This window comes from Sebastes umbrosus, chromosome 15 (genome assembly GCF_015220745.1).
Source record: "Sebastes umbrosus isolate fSebUmb1 chromosome 15, fSebUmb1.pri, whole genome shotgun sequence".
Lineage (NCBI taxonomy): Eukaryota > Metazoa > Chordata > Actinopteri > Perciformes > Sebastidae > Sebastes > Sebastes umbrosus.
The window spans coordinates 4,252,611-4,280,173 of record NC_051283.1 but is presented as its reverse complement, the minus strand read 5'-3'; the positions used below and the strand labels follow the sequence as shown (position 1 = coordinate 4,280,173).

General features: G+C 38.5%; 2 protein-coding genes across 8 annotated transcripts in view; both read right to left on the bottom strand.

The window, feature by feature from the left end:
- Nucleotides 1–27,563, bottom strand: part of LOC119502682 (major histocompatibility complex class I-related gene protein-like) — a 334,522-nt gene that overhangs the window by 96,519 nt on the left and 210,440 nt on the right. The window lies entirely within an intron of this gene.
- LOC119502688 lies at nt 1,422–6,383 on the bottom strand. Of its 3 annotated transcripts, XM_037793802.1 has the most exons (13): nt 6,293–6,383; nt 5,391–5,484; nt 5,126–5,215; nt 4,771–5,026; nt 4,464–4,734; nt 4,234–4,328; nt 3,978–4,101; nt 3,745–3,863; nt 3,435–3,605; nt 3,251–3,340; nt 2,874–3,066; nt 2,486–2,582; nt 1,422–1,684 (listed from the first exon to the last, which is right to left on the bottom strand). In XM_037793802.1, exons 1-11 carry the CDS (start codon nt 6,315–6,317, stop codon nt 2,959–2,961), a joined length of 1,443 nt encoding a protein of 480 aa, XP_037649730.1. In that variant the 5' UTR covers nt 6,318–6,383; the 3' UTR covers nt 1,422–1,684; nt 2,486–2,582; nt 2,874–2,958. The 3 variants fall into 3 exon arrangements, with proteins under 3 accessions (XP_037649730.1, XP_037649731.1, XP_037649732.1); XM_037793803.1 differs by lacking the exon at nt 2,486–2,582 and having other exon boundaries at nt 2,736–3,066; nt 4,771–4,945; XM_037793804.1 differs by lacking the exons at nt 2,486–2,582; nt 4,771–5,026 and having other exon boundaries at nt 2,736–3,066; nt 5,113–5,215.

The following is a 27,563-nucleotide window of genomic DNA, read 5'->3' as shown; positions in this document are numbered from 1 at the left end:
ACTCAAACACAAATGGTGCAGTAGTTCAAGACTGTTCTCACAGTTTGGTACCTCAAATTACAAAGCTTCTTTTCATTTCATTTAAAAATGTATTTAGAACATGTAGAATACAAAAAAAATAAAGAAAAAGAGAATGATCATACCAACAAGTGGACAACCAGAAAGAAGTAGTATTTACATACAATGAAAAGCAAAAGAAAAGCAAATTGTCAAACACTTGATGCCTTGATTTATATATTCGAAAAGGAGTAAGAAGAAGTACAAAATTATTTAATCCCACCCCTTCTCCATAACTCATTCATTAATAATTAACCAGCTTCCTTATTGAGCCATACATAAACTCTAATGAAATGTTCTTAAATTTGTCTACTATAATTACCTTTTATCTCTTTCATACAGAAATATGAATTAATTACTGATATAATTATCCTTATCAAACTATAAATTTGTTATCAATCCAGAATACCAATTCATTACTTATAATATAACTTAATCACAATACCAATTACTTACTTATATATTTAACTTAATCATATTGACTAGTTATCTTTTCGTATATGCGCATATTATTATTGATAATACACAATTTATAATATACAATATGCACATGCAATACAACATGCAATACACATACACACACACACACATATATATATATATATATATATATGTATACATTGCATATTGCACTACATGCGCACACTGCACACCACATACACATATACATATATGTATACATACGTATATATATATATGTGTATATATATATATATATATATATATACAATACACAGCATCTGACCATGAATACATTATTCTAAATTTGATTTTGAATTTTAAATTTGCATTATTCTTTACAGAAAAAATAGGAAGATAGACTAATACAGAATAAATATTAAGTAACCAATAAATAAATAAACAAACAGTAATAGATAAATAAACAGTGACCCCTGTAAACACCTTGTGATTGTCAAACCCCCACTTCATCCCTGTACCTTGTGAACATCATGTCTTTATACCTTATTTTAAACTGGTTTAAGTTTGGACATTGCTTTAGCTCCACAATGAAACTGTTCCATAGTTTCACTCCACAGATTGAGATACAGAAACTTTTCATGGTTGTCCGAATACTGTGAGTTTTAAAATGACCTGTTTAAATGTGTTACATACTCTGATGGTTGGAATCAAAATTCATCAAGGTTAAGTTTTTCAAGTTTATTTTTTATTTCATATCACCTGAATCTGGCATTTATGTTGTTTGTTATTCAATTTGTAAATGTTAAATTATATGTTGGAATTGTTACATGATCAATAATGTGCTTTTGTAAGATGGAAGAATGATATTTGTATGTTATTTTATACTTGTATCAAGTTCACTGCACTTGTGGGTTTCAAATAGATGATAAAACAAGCAGAAATATTTTTTTTGATTTTTATTGAACAATAATCATTATTATTATTTGTGTATGGGAGGAAACCAGAGTACCTGGTAAAACCCATGCATGCACGGAGAGAATACTCTACACAGACAGAGACCGATCACCAGTCCTTCCTCTGTGCGGCTACAGTGCTGATCACTCTGCCACCGTGCAGCCCTCAAACTATGGAAGTATGGTGAACTCTCACGGTACACCACACCTCTCCCCAGCAGGTTCGTATGGTGAACACTCACAGTACACCACACCTCTAACCAGCAGGTGCGTATGGTGAAAACTCACGGTACACCACACCTCTCACCTCTCACACCTCTTTGATGTACCGTGAGTGGTGAACACCACCAGCAGGTTCGTATGGTGAACACTCGCGGTACACCACACCACACCTCTCACCAGCAGGTTCGTATGGTGAACACTCGCGGTACACCACACCACACCTCTCACCAGCAGGTTCGTATGGTGAACACTCGCGGTACACCACACCACACCTCTCACCAGCAGGTTTGTATGGTGAACACTCACGGTACACCACACCACACCTCTCACCAGCAGGTTCGTATGGTGAACACTCACGGTACACCACACCTCTCACCTCTCACACCTCTGTGATGTACCGTGAGTGGTGAACACTCACGGTACATCACACATCTCACCAGCAGGTTCGTATGGTGAACACTCACGGTACACCACACCTCTCACCAGCAGGTTCGTATGGTGAACACTCGCGGTACACCACACCACACCTCTCCCCAGCAGGTTCGTATGGTGAACACTCGCGGTACACCACACCACACCTCTCACCAGCAGGTTCGTATGGTGAACACTCGCGGTACACCACACCACACCTCTCACCAGCAGGTTCGTATGGTGAACACTCGCGGTACACCACACCACACCTCTCACCAGCAGGTTCGTATGGTGAACACTCGCGGTACCCCACACCACACCTCTCACCAGCAGGTTCGTATGGTGAACACTCGCGGTACACCACACCACACCTCTCACCAGCAGGTTCGTATGGTGAACACTCGCGGTACACCACACCACACCTCTCACCAGCAGGTTCGTATGGTGAACACTCACGGTACACCACACCACACCTCTCACCAGCAGGTTCGTATGGTGAACACTCACGGTACACCACACCTCTCACCTCTCACACCTCTGTGATGTACCGTGAGTGGTGAACACTCACGGTACATCACACATCTCACCAGCAGGTTCGTATGGTGAACACTCACAGTACACCACACCTCTCCCCAGCAGGTTCGTATGGTGAACACTCACGGTACACCACACCTCTCCCCAGCAGGTTCGTATGGTGAACACTCACGGTACACCACACCTCTAACCAGCAGGTTCGTATGGTGAACACTCACGGTACACCACACCTCTCACCAGCAAGTTCATATGGTGAACACTCACGGTGCACCACACCTCTCCCCAGCAGGAGGTTTGCTGGGAGAAAGTATGGTGAACACTCACGGTACACCATATCCCATATAGGAGCAAACACCGTCTTCTATATGGTCCCATAGACCCTGAAATTGTACACGCAAGTGTAGTCAGGATTTCCCCAGTTGCTCTCGACTTGCAGCTTCACATGGCTGAAGACACCTGCTTCCTGATCCTGAGAGATAGAGAAATGAACAGAGAGAGTTAGTTGAGCACAAACTGAGAGGATGGGAAATAAGGGATATAATGAGTAGCCTACAATGAGGACAGACAAACTGTAATTCTTATGATATATTAGCTTGTGGGTGAAATTTAAAAAATGCATGTGCATGTGTTTCGTTGCACCATGTAATACTCACAGACAGTTTGAAAGTCTGCAATGACTCGCCGTCCTGATCATAAAGAAAGGTTCCTAGTAGGGTACCTTCATCCTCTTTAGTCTTCATGCCCTGCAAGAGAGAAAGATAGAGATCCAGTTGAGCACCTTGTTGTTCTCCGTGTATGTGACGTCTGCAGTGTAACAATTTTAAATTTGTGACTTACATAGACAGCAAACATCTTTGGACTGCTCGAGATGCTGCCAGTTGGCGACACGGTCTTTGAAATGTGACCCAGTGTCACATGGCTGATGGTCACTGGGTGGGACAGGGCTATGACTAAATGTCCACGCTCACCATCAAATGACCAGCAGCGTCCAACCACGATTGGTCCTCCCTGAAGAATGAAAGAGTATAAAAAAAAGTTTAGATGGTATGAGGTATAACAAAATAGACAGTAAAACAATCCAAATCATTAGATGATATTGCCAAACCGCATAGCCATGTGTTTTGTGTGTGTAGTTCCTAGTTCCTACCTGAGTCACAATACTTGGGTCTACAGGTTGTCTCCAAAGAGGTGTCAGGGATAAAAGAAAACAGGTTGGTCCGGTGCATTGGTATGTTTCCGAGGACAATCGAGCTAAAACAAGGGCCCCTGCACACAAAAACACACACAAAGAAAGTGAAAAAGGGATCTCAAAACTAAAAATCACATGTGTGAATTACAATCTGACAGATAAAAATGATGAGGGTGATTTAGATGTCTCACCTTGCGACTCCAGGGCAAAGTTGGGCATAGTGTCCCCTGGTGGCTCCTTGACCCGCTTTAACCTCAGCACCTCGTCATGCAGCATTCTCATCCGCTCCCCCATCCATTCATATGTGCTCAAGGCCTGTAAGTGACAGGAGATTAATTTGAATGGTGGATGTTGACATCATTGTGTGTTTCAACATGTAGGTGAGAACATATTTGGGCTGTGATTGTGTTTTATAGGTGCACATTAAGAATAAAAAGAAGGTCATACCGTATCCCGCTTGGTTGATGGGAAAAGTGACGCTGAGGGTCCTGAGTCAAGAGAGATGCTGTTCATGGATAGAGCCAGGGTGAAGTATACAATTCCTGATGGATGGAGAGAAACAAAGTATTGGAGAAACAGGTCAGTGATGTTTAATTCAAAAGACAGACACTCTACAGTATAAAACACACAAGCTGATGAACAAGATATGATTGTTTATAGAAGGAGAGATCGTTTACCAAGACACATGAGCAGCATGAAGAACAGCCAGCGAATAATGCCGTTCCAGCAGGCCCCGTTGCCCCCGCTGGCCCCATTGGCCCCACTGGCCCAGTTGCCCCCGCTGTCCCTGTTGTCCCCGCTGGCCTCTTTGGCCCCGCTGGCCCCACTGGCCCAACTGTCCCTGTTGGCCCCGCTGGCCCAGCTGGCCCTGTTGGCCCCGCTGGCCCAGCTGGCCCCATTGGCCCCACTGGCCCGGTTGCCCCCGCTGTCCCTGTTGGCCCCGCTGGCCTCGTTGCCCCAGCTGGCCCCACTGGCCCCGCTGTCCCTGTTGGCACCGCTGGCCCAGCTGGCCCTGTTGGCCCCGCTGGCCCTGTTGGCCCCGCTGGCCCAGCTGGCCCCATTGGCCCCACTGGCCCGGTTGCCCCCGCTGTCCCTGTTGGCCCCGCTGGCCACGTTGCCCCAGCTGGCCCCACTGGCCCCGCTGTCCCAGTTGGCCCCGCTGGCCCAGCTGGCCCTGTTGGCCCCGCTGGCCTCGTTGCCCCAGCTGGCCCCACTGGCCCCGCTGTCCCTGTTGGCCCCGCTGGCCCCGCTGTCCCTGTTGGCCCCGCTGGCCCAGCTGGCCCTGTTGGCCCCACTGGCCCAGTTGGCCCCAATGGCCCCACTGGCCCCGTTGGCCCCTATGGCCCAATTGGCCCCTATGATCCCGCTGGCCATGCTGATTTTCTTGGCGATGGACTTTCTCAGACCGTCTGGAGAAAACCTCCTTTTTCTGAAAGTATTGTATAATGAAAATGAGAAAGAGTGAGAGCTTTGAAGATGTATAATGAAGAACTTATGACTGTTAAACACATAGCCTGTGTATGCTACAGAACATACTGTATACAAGCATGACTGTGACACACACACACACACACACACACACACACACACAAACGTCAGCTTACTTGTACGTAGCCGTCTCCTTGTAGGAAATGACTGGTTTTCCTAGATGGTTGTAATATCCTGCGTTGGTCAGTCGAACGCTTCTGCGTACCGTGACTGTAAACAAAACAAGAGAGCAGAGGAGGTGGTCAGTCACTCACTGACACAAGTTATGTCATACACTTTGACTTTTCTAACTACAACACTTCTACTGTAAGAAGCAACTCAGTGCATGTCAATAGTTTTGTGTTTTTGAGTGTCAGACACACAGAAACCAAAAAAAAAACACTCTATGTCAGAGATGTGTGGATTCAACTAAAGCCATTTTTGAGGTTGTAGTTTGTGTTGGATGAGCCTTTTAACCATCTTCTCTTCTTTTTGTGAATATAGACTGCTGTTTATTTTCCACATAGTCATACAAGTAACTTTTTCTTTAATATTTATAATATAAATAATTATATTTATCCTCTTTTATTACTTTTCTCAATGTCAGTTTTTGAATAAGTATAAATTCAATCAGTGCTCCATTACTGCCTAACCCAGTTGAATAGAGGCTTACAGGAACTACCACCTGTGCATGAAAGTCATTAAAGAAAACTATTTGACCTAACATCAAGTTGAACATATTGTTGTTGTTTTTTTGCACGATTAGAAACTTTGCGGTTATATTAGGAAATGTGCAAAAGGGAATTCATGTCCATGACTGGATTAAATTTTCTCGAAAAGTGTTTCTAACATTTTGTCAAACTGCATTGGACAAAAATGATTAGAAACATCTCTCTCACACAGTCTGAATATTAATCTCTCAAAGGTAGGATTAATCACGTTACATATGAATATGTTCCAACAGAAACCATACAGAGGTATTGCTGCTCTGCTTACTGAGTGTGTGTTTCACAGATCTGTGATAGAAACAATTCTTTACCTTCACTTTGCCTGTTTGATAACATTGTGTCAATGAAGAAGTGGATGTTCAGCGTTGAGTTTTGGTCTCTCGGCGGTTTTGCAAGATATTTTGCTCTGAGAAAACAAGTGAAGAATAAGGTGAGTCCTAATCTTACTGAATTCCACAATGGCTGTGATGTGTCATAGAATTCTAGAATGACATCCTAAACGTAGAACATAGAACACACGCGCACACAGCAGCGTGCAGGGGCGCCCCGGTAGCTATGGCAACCATCACTGTCACTAAGATGAATAATAATAATAATAATAATAACTGTAAGTGCCGTTGCATAAATGTGTTCATGATATATAATTAGTAATTGATCACATAAGTTCATGCAATAAATAAATAAATAGATAATTAATTTAATGTAAGGTTAAAAATTTAAATATGATGTGAGTAAAATTATTTGTTTCATACAGTTCAAAATATGTAACAGGTAGAAGTGTTTCAGTCAAAAGTACATTAGTCCACTGTGTTTTACGTTCCGCCCCGGAACCAACGGAATTCATTGAGGGACTGAAACAATCCAACGTAAGTGAAGGAGCAGATGCCTTTCGCGGGCTCTGTAAAGTGTTTAAAGCTATGATTATCGACGTCTGAAGCTAAAAGCAGACAGTCAAAGAGACTTTCAAAAGGACTTTCATGGACTCAAGAACCTCTTTTCATGACAAGCGGCCAACGAGGTATTGTTGTTCTACCTGTAAATGCAATTTAACTCATGTTCCCGCCAATTTGTATTTTCCTTTGTTCTCATGCTATGTCAAGTGTATTTTACCGATATGCTTGTGCTATGTCGATTCGTAGTTTTCACGGCGTGTGCATGACGTGACTCAGAAGTGAAGCATCAGAGAAAGACGTGTCCAAGCAATAAACGCCCGTATCAAAGAACCGACCTGTGTCTGTGTTGTTGTGAAGAGAGCTACAATAACACTATGATGAAGGCATAAAACGGCCAAAAAGTCTTTTATACACATAAACACACAATAAAACACTTTTATTTTTTAACTTTGCAAGATGTAGAGAACAGTTGGGGTAAATTTTATGGTATTCTTTTCATTTGGACAAAAAGTTGCAATTTATGAAATCATTCAAATAAAAAAAAATAGTTTTTTTTTCAACACAATGACACAAAAAAATTACATTGAATCCTTTGGGAGTGTAAAACCCATACGGACATATCAGATCCATTTATCTACAAACTGAAAGAAACACAAATGCAATTTTTTCCCTTAAAATTGAGTGTTCTTGTGAAACAAAAATATATTTAAAAGTTCTAGAAATGTTTAACCAGTGCTCCGTCTTTTGCATTTATTATTCTTTCTTTTGGGGTTGATACGAGGTTTTACTGTAACCTTTTAACATAAAGGAAATAAAAGCAGAGGAGGATGTTATTCAGCACCTTTTTTATCCTCCAAGACTGATGGTTGAACATTACTGGGAGAATAAAATATAAAATATCTTATCTATATCTATCTGCTTTGTATATAGGTAGATATATAGGTGTTGTAGCTAGTATACGAGGGCAGTCATGCAGCAGGTGGCTGAACTGATGAAGACAAGATGGACGACATCGATAGCACATTTAGCTGGACAGTGAGGCCTTAAATGGGTCCCTAATAAAATATGCCTCACATCAGTCAGTATGTTTCCTTCTGCCTGCTTTAAGGACAGTTTCACTTTGCTCATTTAAAAGAAAAAGAAAAAAGAAAAACCTGAATTTCGCCAAACAAAGACAGAAAATGCAAAAACTTTAATGGAAACAGATTATCTGTATTATAAACACTTTGGTAACACTTTATTTTACAGGTCTGCACATTTCATGGTAATTAGGTGATAATTAGCAAGTACATTTCTTTGGAATTACTGCCAAATTACCCCAATATTTACAGTTGCCTAGTAAAATTATACCGGTCATAGATAACGTATTTAATCGCTTTTTATGCTGTTTTCTGAAATTTGCTGACTATGGCAAGCCAAGTTAGCTCACCTTAAAGCACATTACGCTAGATTTGAGATAAAGTTAACAAACCCCCAGTTGGACAGGATTTATTTAAACTTTTAGTACATAGTAATTTAAATGAGGGCTATTTAAGTGTTCCTACTGGGTAGCTGATTTACCTAAAAAAGATGTCCGAAAAAAAGTTCTGAAAAAAAATATCTGAAAAATTTCTCAAAATAAAAGTCTGAAAAAAAATATCTGAAAAATGTCTGAAAAAGATGTCCGAAAAAAAATTCTGAAAAATTTCTGAAAATAAAAGTCTGAAAAAAAAGATCTAAAAAAAGTCTGAAAAAATGTCCGAAAAAAAGTCTGAAAAATAGATCTGAAAAAAGTCTGAAAGAAATAATTCTGAAAAAAAATATCTGAAAAAGATGTCCGAAAAAAAATTCTGAAAAAAAAGATCTTAAAAATTTCTGAAAATAAAAGTCTGAAAAAAAAAATATGAAAAAAAAGTAAAAAAAAAAAAAAGATCTGAAAAAGATGTCTGAAAAAAAATATCTGAAAAATTTCTCAAAATAAAAGTCTGAAAAAAAATATCTGAAAAATGTCTGAAAAAGATGTCCGAAAAAAAATTCTGAAAAATGTCTGAAAATAAAAGTCTGAAAAAAAAGTAAAAAAAAAAATATCTGAAAAAAGTCTGAAAAAAAAAAATTCTGAAAAAAAAATATCTGAAAAATGTCTGAAAAAGATGTCCGAAAAAAAAATCAGAAAAATTTCTGAAAATAAAAGTCTGAAAAAAAAGATCTGAAATAAAAGTCTGAAAAATGTCCGAAAAAAAACGATTTGAAAAATTTCGGACAAAAAGTCTGAAAAAAAAGATCTGAAAAAAAAGTCTGAAAAATGTCAGAAAAAAAAGATTTGAAAAATTTCGGACAAAAAAAGTCTAAAAAAAGTCTGAAAAAAAGATTTGAAAAATTTCGGACAGAAAAAGTCTGAAAAAAAATATCTAAAAAAAGTCTGAAAAAAAAGATTTGAAAAATTTCGGAGAGAAAATGTCTGAAAAAAAAGTCTGAAAAATGTCCGAAAAAAAAGATTTGAAAAATTTCGGACAAAAAAAGTCTAAAAAAAAAGATCTAAAAAAAGTCTGAAAAAAAAGATTTGAAAAATTTCGGACAGAAAAAGTCTGAAAAAAAAGATCTGAAAAAAAAGTAAAAAAAAAAAGATCTGAAAAATGTCCGAAAAAAAAGTCTGAAAAAAAAGATCTGAAAAAAAAGTAAAAAAAAAAAGATCTGAAAAATGTCCGAAATAAAAGTCTGAAAAAATGTCCCAAAAAAAGTCTGGAAAATAGATCTGAAAAGTCTGAAAAAAAAAATTCTGAAAAATTTCTGAAAATAAAAGTCTGAAAAAAAAGATCTGAAAAAAAAAGTAAAAAAAAAAAGATCTGAAAAATGTCCGAAAAAAAAGATTTGAAAAATATCGGACAAAAAAAATCTGAATAAAAAGATCTGAAAAAAGTCCGAAAAAAAAGTCTGGAAAATAGATCTGAAAAAAGTCTGAAAAAAAAAATTCTGAAAATAAAAGTCTGAAAAAAAAGATCTGAAAAAAAAGTAAAAAAAAAAAGATCTGAAAAAAAAGATTTGAAAAATTTCGGACAAAAAAATTCTAAAAAAAAAGATCTAAAAAAAGTCAGAAAAAAAAAATTCTGAAAAAAAAGATCTGAAAAATTTCTGAAAATAAAAGTCTGAAAAAAAAGATCTGAAAAAAAAGTCTGAAAAATAGATCTGAAAAAAGTCTGGAAAAAAAAAATATCTGAAAAATGTCTGAAAAAGATGTCCGAAAAAAATTTCTGAAAAATTTCTGAAAATAAAAGTCTGAAAAAAAGATCTGAAAAAAGGTCCGAAAAAAAGTCTGAAAAATAGATCTGGAAAAAGTCTGAAAAAAAAAATTCTGAAAAAGATGTCCGAAAAAAAATTCTGAAAAAAAATATCTGAAAAATTTCTGAAAATAAAAGTCTGAAAAAATGTCCCAAAGAAAAGTCTGAAAAATAGATCTGAAAAAAAAAATTCTGAAAAAAAATATCTGAAAAATGTCTGAAAATAAAAGTCTGAAAAAAAAGTAAAAAAAAAAGATCTGAAAAATATCTAAAAAAAAAAATTCTGAAAAGATATATCTGAAAAATGTCTGAAAAAGATGTCAGAAAAAAATTCTGAAAAATTTCTGAAAAAAAAGTCTGAAAAAAAAGTCTGAAAAATGTCAGAAAAAAAAGATTTGAAAAATTTCGGACAAAAAAAGTCTGAAAAAAAAGATTTGAAAAATTTCGGACAGAAAAAGTCTGAAAAAAAAGATTTGAAAAATTTCGGACAGAAAAAGTCTGAAAAAAAAGTCTGAAAAAAAAGATCTGAAAAAAGTCTGAAAAAAAAGATCTGAAAAATTAGTTGAAAGACATCCATATTTATGAAGTTTGAAAACGTGTCAATTTGACCCGAAGACAACAGGAGGGTTAACAAAAGAAAAATCTTAAAGCCGCACTAATCAACAACAGAAATGTATTGTGAAAGGTGTTGCTTGTACTGATGAACCCCAGCAGATTATCCTGACTCAAAGTTCCCCTCAGTTCTACTGTGCTTTTTTTAGCATCTTTAAGCTCATTGTTTCTGTTATGTGGTCTTTTGAAGCCACAGCAGGCAGCTGTTTACAATGAAAAACACTCTATACACGATACAATTACCCAGCACCAAATGGCAGAGAAATTTAATGACTAACTGGCAAACAGAGCCACATATATTTCGCATGAGTTGGTGGAGACCAAAAACAGAGCAAAAAGAGGGTGAATATTGGACCTGAGTTCACCCCTTGGTCAGACACATGACTCCAAATGAATGATAGTGTTGCTCGGTGTCTGCTGGATGTGTGGATAGGCAATTGTTTGCTAACGCGGTCACCATATCTACTTTATAATTTGATAAAATCTCAATGTTGTGTTTACAACGTGTTCCGATGCATGCAAGAGGCCAAAAATCAGTTAATGCAGATTTAATATAAAGGGGACATATCATGCTCATTTTCAGGTTCATACTTGTATTTGAGGTTTCAACTAGAACATGTTTATATGCTTTAATGTTCAAACAACACATTATTTTTCTCATACTGTCTGTTTGAATATACCTGTATACACCCTCTATCAGAAACGTTCCGTTTTAGCGCATTTCAATGGAATGGCAACGGAATTGCGTCGCTAGGAAACAGCTTGGGTCCATTTTTACTTCCTGTCAGCTGATGTCATTCACATACACTGCAACAGGAAATAAACTGAGACACATTTAGAATGTTTACGTTTAAAACTGTGAAATTGTCTAAATATTTTAGATTTGTGACATCACAAATGCACAGAAATCCTGACGGCTTGTTTCAAAAGCACAGTTTCTGAATACGAGCTCTGTGTATTTATCTGTGGATTGAGCGTTTTGATACTTTCACAGTATTTATATATCACTTAAACCTGCATTATGACATAAAATACATGAAAATCTCACTTTTTACAATATGGGACCTTTAAGGTCCAAGTCTACTTGTCAATGATAAGAGATGTTAATAATTAACCGTTTAACCGGTATTGTATATACAAAATACATTTATGGAAATAAGATTGATTGGATTATATTCACCAGAAGTTTAACACATTACATGTCCCTTATAAATTAAAAAGAAAATACCACTAAATTGTGAGGGAAATGTTTTATTCTTTGATTTGGGGATTTGGGGATTTTGGGAGTAAAAGTAACTAGAGTGTATGACTCAACTTGTTCCCATGGTCTAGTGTTAAAAAAGTTAACAATAATCACAATAAATCGGAATATTGAATCGCAATACTTACAATTCGCAAAACATATCGAATTTGCACCCAAGTATTGTTATGGTATCGAATCAGGAGGCGTATCTTCTCAGCACTAGTAAGTGGACCTTGATTCTTGTTGTTTTTGTCTGTAGTTACTGTTTTGCTAAGTGGCTTGTTAATGTTAGTGGCTTGTGGCATTGGTATATGTTATACCAAAAACAGTTTTCAAGGTTCATTTATCCACGAATGAATGTCAGAAACAAACTATTTCTCTGGCAGACCAAGTAACTAATGCAAAAAACAAAAACAAAAAAAAGATTTAATAACATTACATTGCAACTATCTAGACTTCTGAAAGACTCCCAGAAATCATTAAATGCCCATCGCTCAAGTTTACAGCGACCTTTAATATTTCAAAATGCACTCACAGCATCCCAGCAGCATCTTCCCCCCCTCCCCGAAGCAACAACAACAAACTGTGGTTTTTATTTTGTTTTGTTTGTGACACTTGTGACACAGCGTGGCAAGTCATCGCTGCTGGACCGAGAAGACATTTGTAACTTCTCGCTTGTTATGGATGAACGAGATCAGAGAGAAAACAAATGAAGGGGGCTGCGGTTTGTCGAACACCGCTATGCTGCGAGACAATTCAGGTGACAGAAGAGATATGAGAGGGCTTCACACTGCGTCGGCTGGACTCCGGCAGCTGCTGCGGATTTACAACGGCAGCTGTTAGGAGGAAAAATCTCATGTAGAAGAAGGGAAGAAAAGGGCCGAGACATTTACATTTAACTGAATGACTGATTGATGATTCTCTACCTGGTGCTGAGATTTCTGCCTTTGAGAATCCCTTTTGCGATGAAAGACTCTTCCCCCCCGCAGGAGTTTCATTGACACCTCTACCTTTTATCTTGACCCGTTTGCTCCCACTTTTTCATCTGGCACCTTTTCTTTTAACGCAAGTTCATTTATCCTTGGAACTCAGAAGGTGTTTTTGTCTTTTGCAGCTGGACCTACGAATAGATCCCTTGATCCTTATCACAGAGAACATTAGTTCCCACAAGTAAGTGCTTCTAAGTAGTCTCCGAGCATAGGAGGAGCTGTTGCATCATGCAGGGGATGAAAGGAGAAAACTCTCGCTCTGAAATGTAATTCATTCAGCACTTCCTGTCAGTTCTCTGGCAGGCTCCCCCCGCGTCAGCTGCAAATGAATGAGTAAAACAAATTTAAAAATTGAGTTCCTCAACCTTGAGGGGTGATGGCGTGCACATTTGCTGCAGGCTGACAAAATGGGAAGTAAAGTTTTCACGTCGCATTTTGGCTTTCCAGCCGACTGTTTTCTCACATGCAAGGCTTTTCACGGCATCATGCATAATCATGATGTGTATTGCATCTGTGTACTTTTTGTGTGCAGTAAATTGGGAAACATAAAAAGCCCAGTTGCAAAACAGATTTTCCTCTCGCATGGTGATTTCTTCTCGGGTTCCGTAGAAGCTGCTTAGGCCCTCCGACGCTGTGCGAGATGGCTCGTCGTCAAAATCATAAGGGCCTAATGGCGAATGAGACACCGGCCAGTCTTTAAGTACTCAGTCTCCCACCTCTTTTGGAATTGTCTCTCTTCAGCACAGATTTCCTTTTTTATTCATTCTCGTATATAGCTCGGAGAGACGGCTTCAGCGGATTCACTTTCTAGAGGATAAAAATTCATTGGAGGCGAGATCCAGCCCACAGGCCTGGAGATTGGTGTGCGATATACACAAGTTTAGTTTATAGAGTGGATTCCAACTTGGAAAATGAACTGATAGTTTTTTTGTTTTTTTTTATCAAGATTGTTTTCCTGACTAAAAAAACGGAAACATGTCTCTGCTTGTGCCTTGTGCTTAGTTTAGGCGACTGTAGTGCATCAGAACTGATTAAGAACACAAAAAAACCTGAGCTAAACAAGATCAAATGCTCTGACAAAAAAAGAAAAACATCTGGTATCTGTGGCTGTCGCAGGAGTGTAACGGCCACACTGCCTGCTAGGGCTGGGGGATGTGGAGAAAATCAAATATTACGATATTATTGACCAAATACCTCAATATCGATATTAGGACTATTTTTTAGGGGTTGAACATTGGTGCTTTTGCAAAATATTTACACAATGACATTTTTGATAAATGTGGGAAAGGGGCTCTTGATTATTTTCTCAGCAATGGTCACACTTTATATGCATTTACTGTAACATCGCATGTTTGTCCATAGTTATTTGCGATTAATCACAAATTAATTACACGTGTTATCATCTGTTCAAAATGTACCTTAAAGGTTCCATATTGTAAGAAGTGAGATTTTCATGTCTTTTATATTATAAAGCAGGTTTAAGTGCTATATAAATTCTGTGAAAGTTTCAAAACGCTCAACCCATGGAGAAATACACACAGCCCGTATTCAGAAACAGTGCCTTTGAAACAAGCTGTCAGGATTTCTGTCCATTTATGATGTCACAAATCTACAATGTTTAGACCATTACTCAGTTTTAAACGTGAACGTTCTAAATGTGTCCCAGTTTATTTCCTGTTGCAGTGTATGTGAATGACATCAGCTGACAAAAAAACATGAACCCAAACTGTTGCAATTCCGTTGAATTGCACTAAAACGGAGCGTTTCAAACAGATGGTGAATACAGGTCTATTCAGGCAGACAGTGTGGGGAAAATAATGTTTTTTTTTAACATTTAAGTATGTAAACATGTTCTAGTAGAAACATAAAATACAAGTATGAACCTGAAAATGAACATGATATGGGACCTTTAAAGAAAGGTTTTTCAAGTATCAACATGGGAGTGGGCAAATACGCTTGCTTTATGCAAATGTATGTAAATATTTATTATTGCAAATCAATTAACAACTCAAAACAATGACAAATATCGTCCAGAAACCCTCACAGGTACTGCATTTAGCATAAGAAATATGCTTAAATCATAACATGGCAAACTGCAGCCCAACAGACAACAACAGCTGTCAGTGTGTCAGTGTGCTGACTTGACTATGACTTGCCCCCAAACTGCATGTGATTATCATAAAGTGGGCATGTCTGTAAAGGGGAGACTCGTGGGTACCCATAGAACTCATTTTCATTCACATATCTGGAGGTCAGAGGTCAAGGGACCCCTTTGAAAATGGCCATGACCTCCTTCACGACAAGCTAGTATGACATGGTTGGTACCGATGGATTCTTCAGGTTTTTCTAGTTTCATATGATGCCAGTAACTTTAGTTTAGCTTTAAAACTGAGCCTGGTACAACATAAAAAATGCAGCCCTAATATTTATACAACCAACGTGTTTATGAATAAACTGTTTACTAGAACACAAAGTTCTTCATAGATCTAGCCTCTTACAAAAAAAAAAAGGTTTGACTCATCGACTTTCAGGGGGCAGACCTAAAATCTTTGAATGCTCTGAATATTGTATAAAATAAACTTTAAATGAAATTGAATTAATGACACCTGCTACTTGCAGAACCCCATTCACAAAGGCTGGTAGAATTAGACCGGCAGCGTGCTCAAGAGGACATCCAACGCTCTCCGCAGGTAGACGATGTTGCAGTCTGAGCACACACTGCAGTAATTGCAGGGGAGGGAGAACTCTATGAGAGGCCCTTTAGGTATTAATTGGTGTGCAAGGTTTCTCTCTGTTTTTTTTGCAGCCGCTCCGGCATGACGCTGCATCGGAGGGACAGATGAAGGCCAGCACCGTGTGGTTCGATGAGATTGCAACAGGAGCCTGAGACAAATGTCTCCCATTCAAAAGGGCACTTCAAAGCCGTGAAAGATGTTGATATTCATGAGTTTTTGGTTTTTTTTTGACTGAGTCGGTTTGCTTTTTATTCCCCTCCACCAACGTCTTACTGGATAACCCGAGTGAATATTGCTTCGAAGAATGTTTTATATCATGCCTGAGGAGTGTGTGTACAGAGCTGACACATCTGAATGATTGATACGATTTCATCGTGCGCATCTTTGGATTGGAAAAATAAATGAGAGGAGAGGGAGTCGGTAGTGGGTAATAAATGAATTTCGCCCAAGGTGTTGACGTCTGTTCCAGGTGGACGAAACATTTCACCGAAAGTGCATTATTTAAAAGACATTATTCAAAAAAACACAAATGCGGGGTGACACCTTCACCTTGTTAATGAAACATTTATAACAGCCACATAAAAACCTGCATAATAGGTCTATTAAGCATTCATTAGCACTAATCACCTTTTATATTATCTTTAGACTGTCTTTCCATTTATTGCTTTTTTACCTTGTTATGAGACAAACTAAATAATACGCACAGGAGTTTGACTACAAAAATTCAAATATTTGATTGTCAATACATTTTTATCTTTTTAAACCCAACTTTATTTATGTGCCATCTGAGCACAATCTACATTAAAGGTCCCATATCAAGCTCATTATCAGGTTCATACTTGTATTTTGTGTTTCTACTAGAAAGGTTATTCTGGCAGAAACCCTGACATTTGTTTATTTCACACAATCCCAGTCCTCCTCAATATCTGAATGCTCTTTTATAGTGAAATATTTACTGACAAATTGATTATTAAAGTTTGATGTTGTATTTTAATTTACACAACCATTCATGTGCATAAGTTAAACTTTAACAAATCTGGGAAAGGCTTACTTCTTGTAGTGTAAAGTCGCGGTTTAGACACTTTTATGTTCACCAACAGTAGAAATATAAGTTAGATCCCTCCGTTTACACTTATGCAGGAGTATTAAAAAGGGGAATAAACTACTCTTCATTTATTCTAAACCATTTCTGGAGTGTCATAACATTTCATAGACGAGCCGCAAGTGTTTACAGAGGATTTAGGTCAAGAAAAACATTCATTTGTGTGCACACCATATAGTATGGGCTTACTTAAGGCTATATGGCACAGCAATTTCTATAAAGCTTAATTAGCATCAGTGGTGACTGTTCATATGGTGTATTGCTACAGTGTGTTGGTTTGAAAGCAGTGGATTACATGTAAAGTCCTGAGCCTTGGTGGTAATGAGTGGTTAACTGGAACATCATTTCTCTCTCAGACACGGAGCTATTGCTTATTTTTCGACCACAGTTTGGTCTTAAATTAGTCTAATATGTCAGAGCCATGAAAGTCTAAACAAACTGGGGGAACAGGCTGCTCATTTGCAGTTAAAGACTAACAGAGTGTGCTTTAGATCTCCATCTCTTGTAATTTGTCATTTTTAGTTTTTTGTGCACAGATTGCATCATTTGCATATTTTTATCATACATATTTTCTTTCTTTTGTGTTGGTCTTCTGCCGTTCTGTTCTCCTGCTGTTATTTACTGTAACTTACAACGCCGTGGCTCATATCTTTTCATATTTTATATTCAAAACTATCCTCTGAATCTTTTCTCTTGACTAATAGTTGATAGTTGATCGTCTCTCATTTCTGTAATGTGTATATTGCACTGTAGATAATACACATAGGTTGAATATGATAAGAGTCATAATTAAAGCTGCGATTAGCGATGAACGGGCCCTCACACCTTCCCGCGCGTCGGGGGTACGGGCGGGACGCCGACTGACGCGGCCAGGCACAATGAACTCGGAACTCTGCCGAGTGCAATGACGCCTTCCACAAGACTCTATGACAAACGGTTCATGAGTTATGAAAGAGGGCGGGGCTAACGTCTTGGGGCTGTGCTATGAGTCTATATTGCATGTAAATGTCCTCAGGACTGGACCCTTATCATGCCTGAGAAATTTGGGGCAGATCGGATTATATACAGTGGAGTTACAACAACTTCCTGTTTCATGGCGAATGGCTCAAAATGGCCGCCACACCACGGTCCGGTCGTTCGGTGAAAACTCACCATTTGTATATCTTTTCATCCTTAAGCTCTTTAGATGGTCGTGACCAAATTTCAGGTCGATCTGATTAAATCTGTAGGAGGAGTTCGTTAAAGTACACAACCTTTAAAACGCAAAAAATTGGCGAAAATCTCACATTGAATTCAAAATGGTTGACTTCCTGTTGAGTTTTGGGCATACCTCCAAGAGGCTTTTTTGTGCGTCTCCACATGTTACATCTGTCTGCCAAATTTCATACATGTAGGTAATTTTTCCGACTTCCTAAGGGGCGCTAGCGAGCATTTTGCAACAGCGAAGCCCGAGACTCTTAAAATATAAAATTTTTCACCGCGTCTGATAAGTATGCCAAGTTTAACAACTGTTTGAGCCTGTTAAGGCCGTCAAAAAGGCGATTAATTTGCATGAAAAAGAAAAAGAAGAATTCCTACAGTTTTAATGCTTCGCTGGCCCGACGTTGTCGGTGCTCAGGCCCTAATTAATGATATCAAAGCTGCTTCATTGGTCAAACAATCTCTACTCAAGGTCTACTGCTTGCTTGTTCTGGTGCTTTTGAGCTGATGAACTATGACTGTGTGTTTATAAGTGATCGGAAAAACAAAGTGTTTAACAAACAATAGAGGAACTAGAATTACTGCCTCGTGGTTGTATGCCTCTGCCAACCAGTCCAGTTGCAGTCATGTCTGTCCAAAATGTCATCACTTTTGTCTGAAATTTTTCATAATTAGCATATGGATTCTTGAGTTATGGCCAAAGAAATTGTTTTAGGTCACAGTGAACTTGACCTTTGACCACCAAAATCGAATCAGTTCATCCTCGAGTCCAAGTGGACGAAATTTGAAATATTCGCTCAAGGCCTTCCCGAGATATCACGAGAATGGGAAGGATGTGATGTCAGAGTGACCTTGACCACAGGTACTGCTTAGCATAAAAAAATATGCTCAAATCATAACATGGCAAACTGCAGCCCAACAGGCAACAACAGCTGTCAGTGTGTCAGTGTGCTGACTTGACTATGACTTGCCCCAAAATGCATGTGATTATCATAAAGTGGGCATGTCTGTAAAGGGGAGACTCGTGGGTACCCATAGAACACATTTTCATTCACATATCTGGAGAAGACAAGCTAGTATGACATGGTTGGTACCGATGGATTTTCTAGTTTCATATGATGCCAGTATCTTCACTCGAGCTTTAAAACTGAGCCTGCTACAACCTCCGTAAGACAGAATAACGGCCGGGTCAAGGGCGGACCGTAACATTTTTAAGAGGTGAAATAAAAATCGATACAGCATTATGGAGAAACGATACAGTATCGCAAAACATTGCGATACTTGTGTATCGATATTTTCTTAACACCCCTAATTCTTATTAATATACTGAAACTTAAAGGTCCCATATCATGCTCATTTTCAGGGTCATACTTGTATTTTGTGTTTCTACTAGATCATGTTTACATGCTGTAATGTTCAAAAAAACTTTATTTTCCTCATACTGTCTGCCTGAATATACCTATATTTACCCTCTGTCTGAAACACTCCGTTTTATTGGATTTCAACGGAATTGCGTTGCTAGGCAACAGCTTGGGTCCATGTTTACTTCCTGTCAGCTGATGTCATTAACATCCACTGCAACAGGAAATATACTGGGACACATTTACAATGTTTCCATTTAAAACCGTGTAATGGTCTAAATATCGTATATTTGCGAAATCACAAATAGACAGAAATCCTAACAGCTTGTTTCAAACGCACAATTTCTGAATATGGGCTGTGTGTATTTCTCCGTATATTAAGCGTTTTGATAGTTTAACAGTATTTATACAGCACTTAGCCTGCTTTATAATATAAAAAACATGAAAATCTCACTTTTTACAATATGGGATCTTTAAAGCATTTGATACTATTGAAATCTGGGCTGGGGGCACACTAGAGAATTATCACACTGATCTCCCACCTGGCAGTCAGAGGCGAGATATTGAACAGAGGATTAATCGGTCAGCAGTAATGTAATGATACAGTAGTGTGAAAGACGGGAGGGGGTGGATATTAACAGATCTCAGAAAATGATCAAACATCTGGTCTCATTGCCTCTCTGTTATTTCTGACAAAGCCTACTCACATCCAGCTTTACTACACAGAAGAACACATTGATGCACATCTTTACAACCACTACCCCCACATCTTTCCCATCATGTTTTAAAAAATTCCACTAGCAAACAAAACTGTAGGCGTGATCCCACCCACAGTAATCTCAGGGATTCGGCCCACCGTAATCATGCGGAATCACTCAAGTTCCCCCCGCTGGGCTGACAGTGAATCTGTGACGAGGAGGACCGTTGATGAGAGACGAGCTGCTTCTTAATAAATGATAACTGGCTGCTGATCAGCACTGGGAGAGAGCAACACACGGCCAGGCAGATTCACACACAGCTCTGGATTGACATTATAGAAGCAGACAGACATGGCATGAAATGTCCACACACTCCAGGACAGGAGGGAATAACCCTGCTGCTGCTCGGCCCTTTTTTATCTGAGAGTGCTGGATTAATCCTTGCAGTGCTACGCTGAAAATTAAAGACTTTACTTTGCAATAAGTTGATTGATTGTGCTGTTTGGTGAAAGTCAAGAGCAGAGGTGAAAACTACACTTGAGTAAAAGTCACTTTATAACCAGTCTAAACTGGACACTTAAAGGTCCCTTATCGTGCTCATTTTCAGGTTCATACTTGTATTTTGTGTTACTAAAAGAACATGTTTACATGCTGTAAAGTTCAAAAAACATATTATTTTCCTCATACTGTCTGTCTAAGTATACCTGTATTTACCCTCTGCCTGAAACGCTCCGTTTTAGTGCATTTCAACGGAATTGCAACGGAATTGAGTTGCTAGGCAACAGCTTGGGTCCATGTTTACTTCCTGTCGGCTGATGTTATTCACATACACTGCAACAGGAAATGAACTGGGACACATTTAGAATGTTTACGTTTAAGACCGTGTAATGGTCTAAATATTGTATATTTGTGGCATCACAAATGGACAGAAATCCTAACGGCTTGTTTCGAACGCACAATTTCTGAATAGAGGCTGTGTGTATTTCTCTGTATATTGAGCGTTTTGATAGTTTAACAGTATTTATATAGCACTTAAATCTGCGTTATAATATAAAAGACATGAAAATCTCACTTTTTACAATATGGGACCTTTACAACATTTAGATTATGGTGCAGCCCTAGTATAAACTCCTTGGCATAAACGTAGTGTCGACGGACAGACTGGCTTTTGTCGTTCAGCTCAGTGTCAGCGATGTGCTCTCATATACTGACCTCAGGCCAGCCTTCACAACCACAGCTAACTGTAGTCTGAGTTTGATCTTCTAGCTCTTTTTAAAAGCCATACACCGTTAGGAGGGGGAAAAAAAGAAAAAAGAGTGAGGTCAGTGATGCTTTAGGCCTTTCTCACTTCCCAGTTTGTACATCCTCAATTCCTTTACTTGCCTCCTCTCCTTGCGTCTTATTCCCGTCCACGGCAGATGCAAGCAGAGGTGGCGAGGAACAGATGTGAGGAGAGAGAGGAAGTCGAGGCAACAAACGCATTTAGCAAAATAAAAAGACATCCCTGTCATAGAGCCGTCATTTTAAAGCAATGTGAAGTATTATATATGGCGTGTAGCACAGCTGGATCAGCTATCCGTTGTTTTGTTATACTTCTATATTTTATGATCTCTGTCAGATGAGCATGAAAGCTTTCCTGAAAACTTTTGTATTTACTATTATTTCAAATCACAACGTGGTATAACTTGACAAGAATGTACAGATGTTATACATTTTTTAATTTTTTCTATTCAACACACAAATTTGTTTTAAGTGATTTTTAGGCTGTAGCGGGCTCAGATTTAGAGTTAAGATACTGGCATCATATGAAACTAGAAAACCTAAAGAATCCATCGGTACCAACCATGTCATAATAGCTTGTCGAGGAACACAAAATAACGCTCCAAAACTTGCGTTAAATTTTGGCGAGGAAAAACTGTCATGGACATTTTCAAAGGGGTCCCTTGACCTCTGACCTCTAGATATGTGAATGAAAATGGGTTCTATGGGTACCCACGAGTCTCCCCTTTACAGACATGCCCACTTTATGATAATCACATGCAGTTTTGGGGCAAGTCATAGTCAAGTCAGCACACTGACAGCTGTTGTTGTCTGTTGGGCTGCAGTTTGTTATGATTTGAGCATATTTTTAATGCTAAATGTAGTACCTGTGAGGGTTTCTAGACAATATTTGTCATTGTTTTGTGTTGTTAGTTGATTTCCAATAATAAATACATACATACATACATTTACATAAAGCAGCATATTTGCCCATTCCCATGTTGATACGAGTATTAAATACTTGACAAATCTCCCTTTAAGGTACATTTTTTCAACAGATAAAAAGAAATATTAATTTGCGATTAATCATGGACAATCATGCGATAGATCGTGATTAAATATTTGAATCGATTGACAGTCCTAATTGGAACATATTTTTTAGGAGACACGGCTGAACAGAGTAGCAGACCACCTGCAAATCTATGCGTGAAATACGAAATAAATAAAGGTAGCACCATAAGTGTATCAAAATGACTAAAAGTACAGATATTTCTCCCAAAATGAGTAAAAGGTATGCTACAATAAAACTTACACAAAAAAGTTACTAAAAAGGTCCCGTATCGTATTAACTTTCAGGTTCACACTTGTATTTTGTGTTTCTACTAGAACATGTTTATTTGCTTTAATGTTAAAAAAAACAACTTTATTTTCCTCATACTGTCTGCCTGAATATACCTGTATTTACCCTCTGTCTGAAACGCTCCGTTTTAGTGCATTTCAATGGAATTGCAACGGAATTGCATTGCTAGGCAACAGTTTGGGTCCATGTTTACTTCCTGTCAGCTGATGTTATTTACATACACTGCAACAGGAAATAAACTGGGACACATTTAGAATGTTTATGTTTAAAACTGTGTAATGGTCTAAATATTGTATATTTTTTTTTTTTTTTTTTAAAGGGAGTTCTGCTGAGACACCAACTCAGAGCGGGACTGTGCAGCCGGTGAGAGATTCATGACCTGCTTTAACCTTCTGTTCAACTTCACTTGTTGACTCCTTTTGGTTATCTCTCCAGTGTATTTTTTCATGCTGCCGCACATCGATGCAACTCACGGCTGGTATTAAAACACTGCCATTCTTACAGTATCGGTACTAATAAAACGGGGTATCGTATCGTTTTTAACGGCAGGGTATCGCGGTTCCCTTTCTAGTATCCGTATACAGTGCAACACTATTTGTGGCTTTTTACGCGAGCGCGAGAGAGAGAGAGAGAGAGAGAGAAAAGACGGGGCAGTGCGAGGCCACCCACGCTCTTGCGGCGGTACAGTCCATCTCAAAGCGGTCACGGGGGGTTAAGAAGACCAATCAGACGATGGTGATTGAGCCCGTGGGATGAGAAACAGGGAGAGCCTCCGAGGTTTCCAATCAGGAGTCCACAGGCAGGATACAAAGTGTGTGCTTTAGCAAACTCGTTCACATTGGCATTCAATCAGCTGCTTTGTGGGGAGATGGCGAGCCCTCTCATGTCAAGGTTAGAGATAGTAGAAGAGAGAGAGAGATGGATGCATTAGAGCAGCTCTTTAAAGGTGTTAGCGCCGGCGAAACAAGGAGCGCCTGAATCTTCCATTTCGAGCGACATCCAAATTGGCCGGCATGTTATCCCGGAGTAAAGTCACATCAAAGTTTGTCCCTGGGCTGATTGACTGGAGAGAGCTGCATTTTAAAATTGTCAACGTGACACTTTTCTCCCTCCCTCCCTCCCCTCTCCGTCCCATCTCTTTCAGGCACTCTGCTAAGCTGGACAGATTGGCGCGCCCTTAATTCCCATTATTCTATGCATTTTCAAACAGCCGGTGAACCGCCGGTGAATTTCAAACCACAGCCACGGCCGCCCCAACGCCGCGCCGCCATGCCCGCTGCTTGTATTGATTTCCAACTTCTTCTGAGTTTGCTTTGTTGTGGACGGAGGCAAGGAGCATCAAGGGCAACCAAAAACATGTTAAGGGTTTCCATGACAACAAGTGCTAGACTGGTAATTTTTCTGTCAGCTCCATGAGGGAAAAGACAGGTAACCCCCCCCAGTGGTGTCAGGATGATTGTTGTTCAGACTTATCTTTATTGTCTTAGAGCGCACACACATACCAAACAAGGTTATGATAGTTTTGAATTTTCAATTAGTTTTTACTTTAGTGTGTACTTGTTTTTTATACTACTTTACATATTTAGTTTGTTTTTGTTAGGGCCAGGTATAATTTCTCAGCAACAATGATTAATCAATTAGTTGTCAACTATTAAATTAATCAGCAAGTATTTGGATAATCGATTTATCATTTTGAGTAATTTCTTTAAGAAAATTTCAGCTTCTTACATGTGAATATTTTCTGGTTTCTTCACTCCTCTATGACAGTACTACAGACTGAATATCTTTGAGTTGTGTACAAAACGAGACATTTGAGGACGTCATCTTGGGCTTTGGGGAAACACTGATCGACATTTTTTATTATTTTATAGACCAAACAACTAATCGATTAAACAAGAAAATGATCAACAGATAAATCGGCAATGAGCTGTGTAGGTATGGCCACAATTTAGTTTAAAATTAAACAGTATTTTAAACATAAAACAGTAAATTTACATGCAGTAAAATCAAAAGAATGAGCTGAAAGACGTGAGAGGAATTGCAGCTTTGGCTGTCGGGGGATAATTCCATGGGTTTATCACTATTATTGATAGTTCTTTGATCCAATGTTAAAGGTCCCATATTGTAAAAAGTGAAATTTCTATATCTTTTATATTATAAAGCAGGTTTAAGTGCTATGTACATACTGTTAAGATATCAAAACGTTCAATATACGGAGAAATACACACAGCCCGCATTCAGAAATTGTGTATTTGAAACAAGCCGTTAGGATTTCTGTCCATTTGTGATGTCACAAATCTACAATATTTAGACCATAACACGTTTTTAAACGTAAACATTCTAAATGTGTCCCAGTGAATTTCCTGTTGCAGTGTATGTAAATAACATCAGCTGACAGGAAGTAAACATGGACCTAAACTGGCCTAGCAACGCAATTTTGTTGAAATTCCGTTGAAATGCACTAAAACTGAGCGTTTCAAAATGTCTTTTGTACACAACTCAAAGATATTCAGTTTACCATCATAGAGGAGTAAAGAAACCAGAAAATATTCACATTTAAGAAGCTGGAAGTTTGACTTTTTTTGTTAAAGAAATTGCTCAAACCAATTAATCGATTACCAAAATAGGTGGCAATTAATTTAATAGTCAACAACTAATCAATTAAACAATTAATCGCTGCAGCTCTAGTATTTAGTTATGATTCAAATTAGTCATGGCTAATGTTGGCATCCATATTCATGGTCCCCAGAGGATGAACTAAAACACAAGAAATACTGAAATCAAAATGTACTGAGTACATTCATGCTTCCCCAGATGATTACCTCCTTCCATTTGAACACATTTAAAGGTCCCATATTGTAAAAAGTGACATTTTCATTGCTTTTATATTATAAAGCAGGTTTAAGTTCTATATAAATACTGTGAAAGTATCGAAACTCTTAATCCACAGAGAAATACACACAGCCCGTATTCAGAAACTGAGCTTTTGAAACAAGCCGTCAGGATTTCTGTCCATTTGTGATGTCACAAATCTACAATATTTAGACTATTTCAAAGTTTTAAACGTAAACATTCAAAATGTGTCCCAGTTTATTTCCTGTTGCAGTGTATGTGAATGACATTAGCTGACAGGAAGTAAACATGGACCCAAGCTGTTGCCTAGCAACGCAATTCTGTTACAATTCCATTGAAATGTACTAAAACAGAGCGTTTCAGACAGAGGGTAAATACAGGTATATTCTAGCAGACAGCATGAGGAAAATAAAGGGTTTTTTAAACATTAAAGTAGGTAAACCTGTTCTTGTAGAAACCCAAAATACAAATATGAACCTGAAAATGAGCATGATATGGGACCTTTAATAAAATCACAGTTACTTTAGAGACACAAAACACCATCAACAATCATGACATTCCTATAAAAATAGAAAAAATAAAATATGCAAAGACAATCAGCTATTGCAAAGTGAAATCAACCGGTTAGGATCAATCCATTATTATTATTTGCCTGCAGTAATTAAAAGTTATTTTTAATGTAATAATGACTTGTGACACTCTAAAGGCATGAGGCCTCTGGGGGGGTGTGAGACAGTCAAAAAGGAAAGTTTGCGTTTCAGTCTTGTCTGGGATGGAAAAGGACAAGGCAAACAGTCTCTTTTTTCAGGACAGAACTGAAGGACTGGGGATGAGAGCACATGAAGAGAAAGGACATTTTTCACCTCCAGGTAATCTTCTCTTTGCACTGCAACAATTATTCAGCCTGATGAGGTTATGGACAGAGTATAGTGGACACACCGAAAGCCCGCCTTCAGCATTTTGGAAGCACAGAGGAAGCTTTTTGTGTTGCTGTGCAGCCTGCACAGCAAGCTTTTTGTTCCGGCGCTTGTTGTTTATTCTGTCGGAAGTCTCTGAACTCCCCATGAACACTTATGAGGAAAACATCATTAATATTTACTGGTATTGACTGAGAAGAGATTTGAGCTGAATATAAGCTTTGTCATCCAGTCTAAATCGCACAGCTGAGCACAAGGTAAACAGCAAATAACACGGGAGGGATAAAAGTGATGGAGGTGTTTCTCACAGCTGAATAACTCCCGTTAGCGGCGCATGAATTAGCGAGGGTGTGCAAGATAATGCAGCTCAGTACAATACAGAGGAGTGATGAGATGCCTCGCTAACGGTGGGAACAAACTTTGAACATTCACAAGCTTCACAAATATGCATAATTATTATTTAGATTATAATAATAATTATTATTATTATAAGGGCTGTCAAAGTTAACGCGATAATAACACAGATTTGTTTTAACGCCACTAATTTCTTTAACACATTAACGCAACTTATCATACAAGCTTGTTGAGAAGGACGTTGGGGTGTTCTTAATTAACCGTTTAACCGTTAACCTACATTAAGCATTTTAACCGATTAACGCTAACAGTTAGAACAGTTAAAATAAATATTTATAATTAATTAAAAAGCTGGGCGGCTCGTCACTTTAAGGAGAAAACCTGGTCTACCTTAAGAGCCCACCTTAAGAGGCGGAGCCAGAGTTGCAGGATACAGGTAGTCAGCTCCGGTCAATGGCTCGCTTGAGCAGAGCGGAGGAGCAGTAGCTTATAGCATTTATTCAGCAACAAATAATCTGTACACACACTGTTACACCTATGTTCACAGCTATAACGCCACCAACAACCTCACACTCACCGCCAACACACACGGACATTCGTTAAAGTGACGTCGCGCTGACAGACTGTATGTGTGTGGTGGCGGCGGCGAGCAAGAAGCCTCCGGCAATGCCAGAGCTGCTAACGTAGCACAAAAATACACACACTGTTTATCAGGCAATCGCTATCGTTAATCCGGGGCAGACAGAGTGTC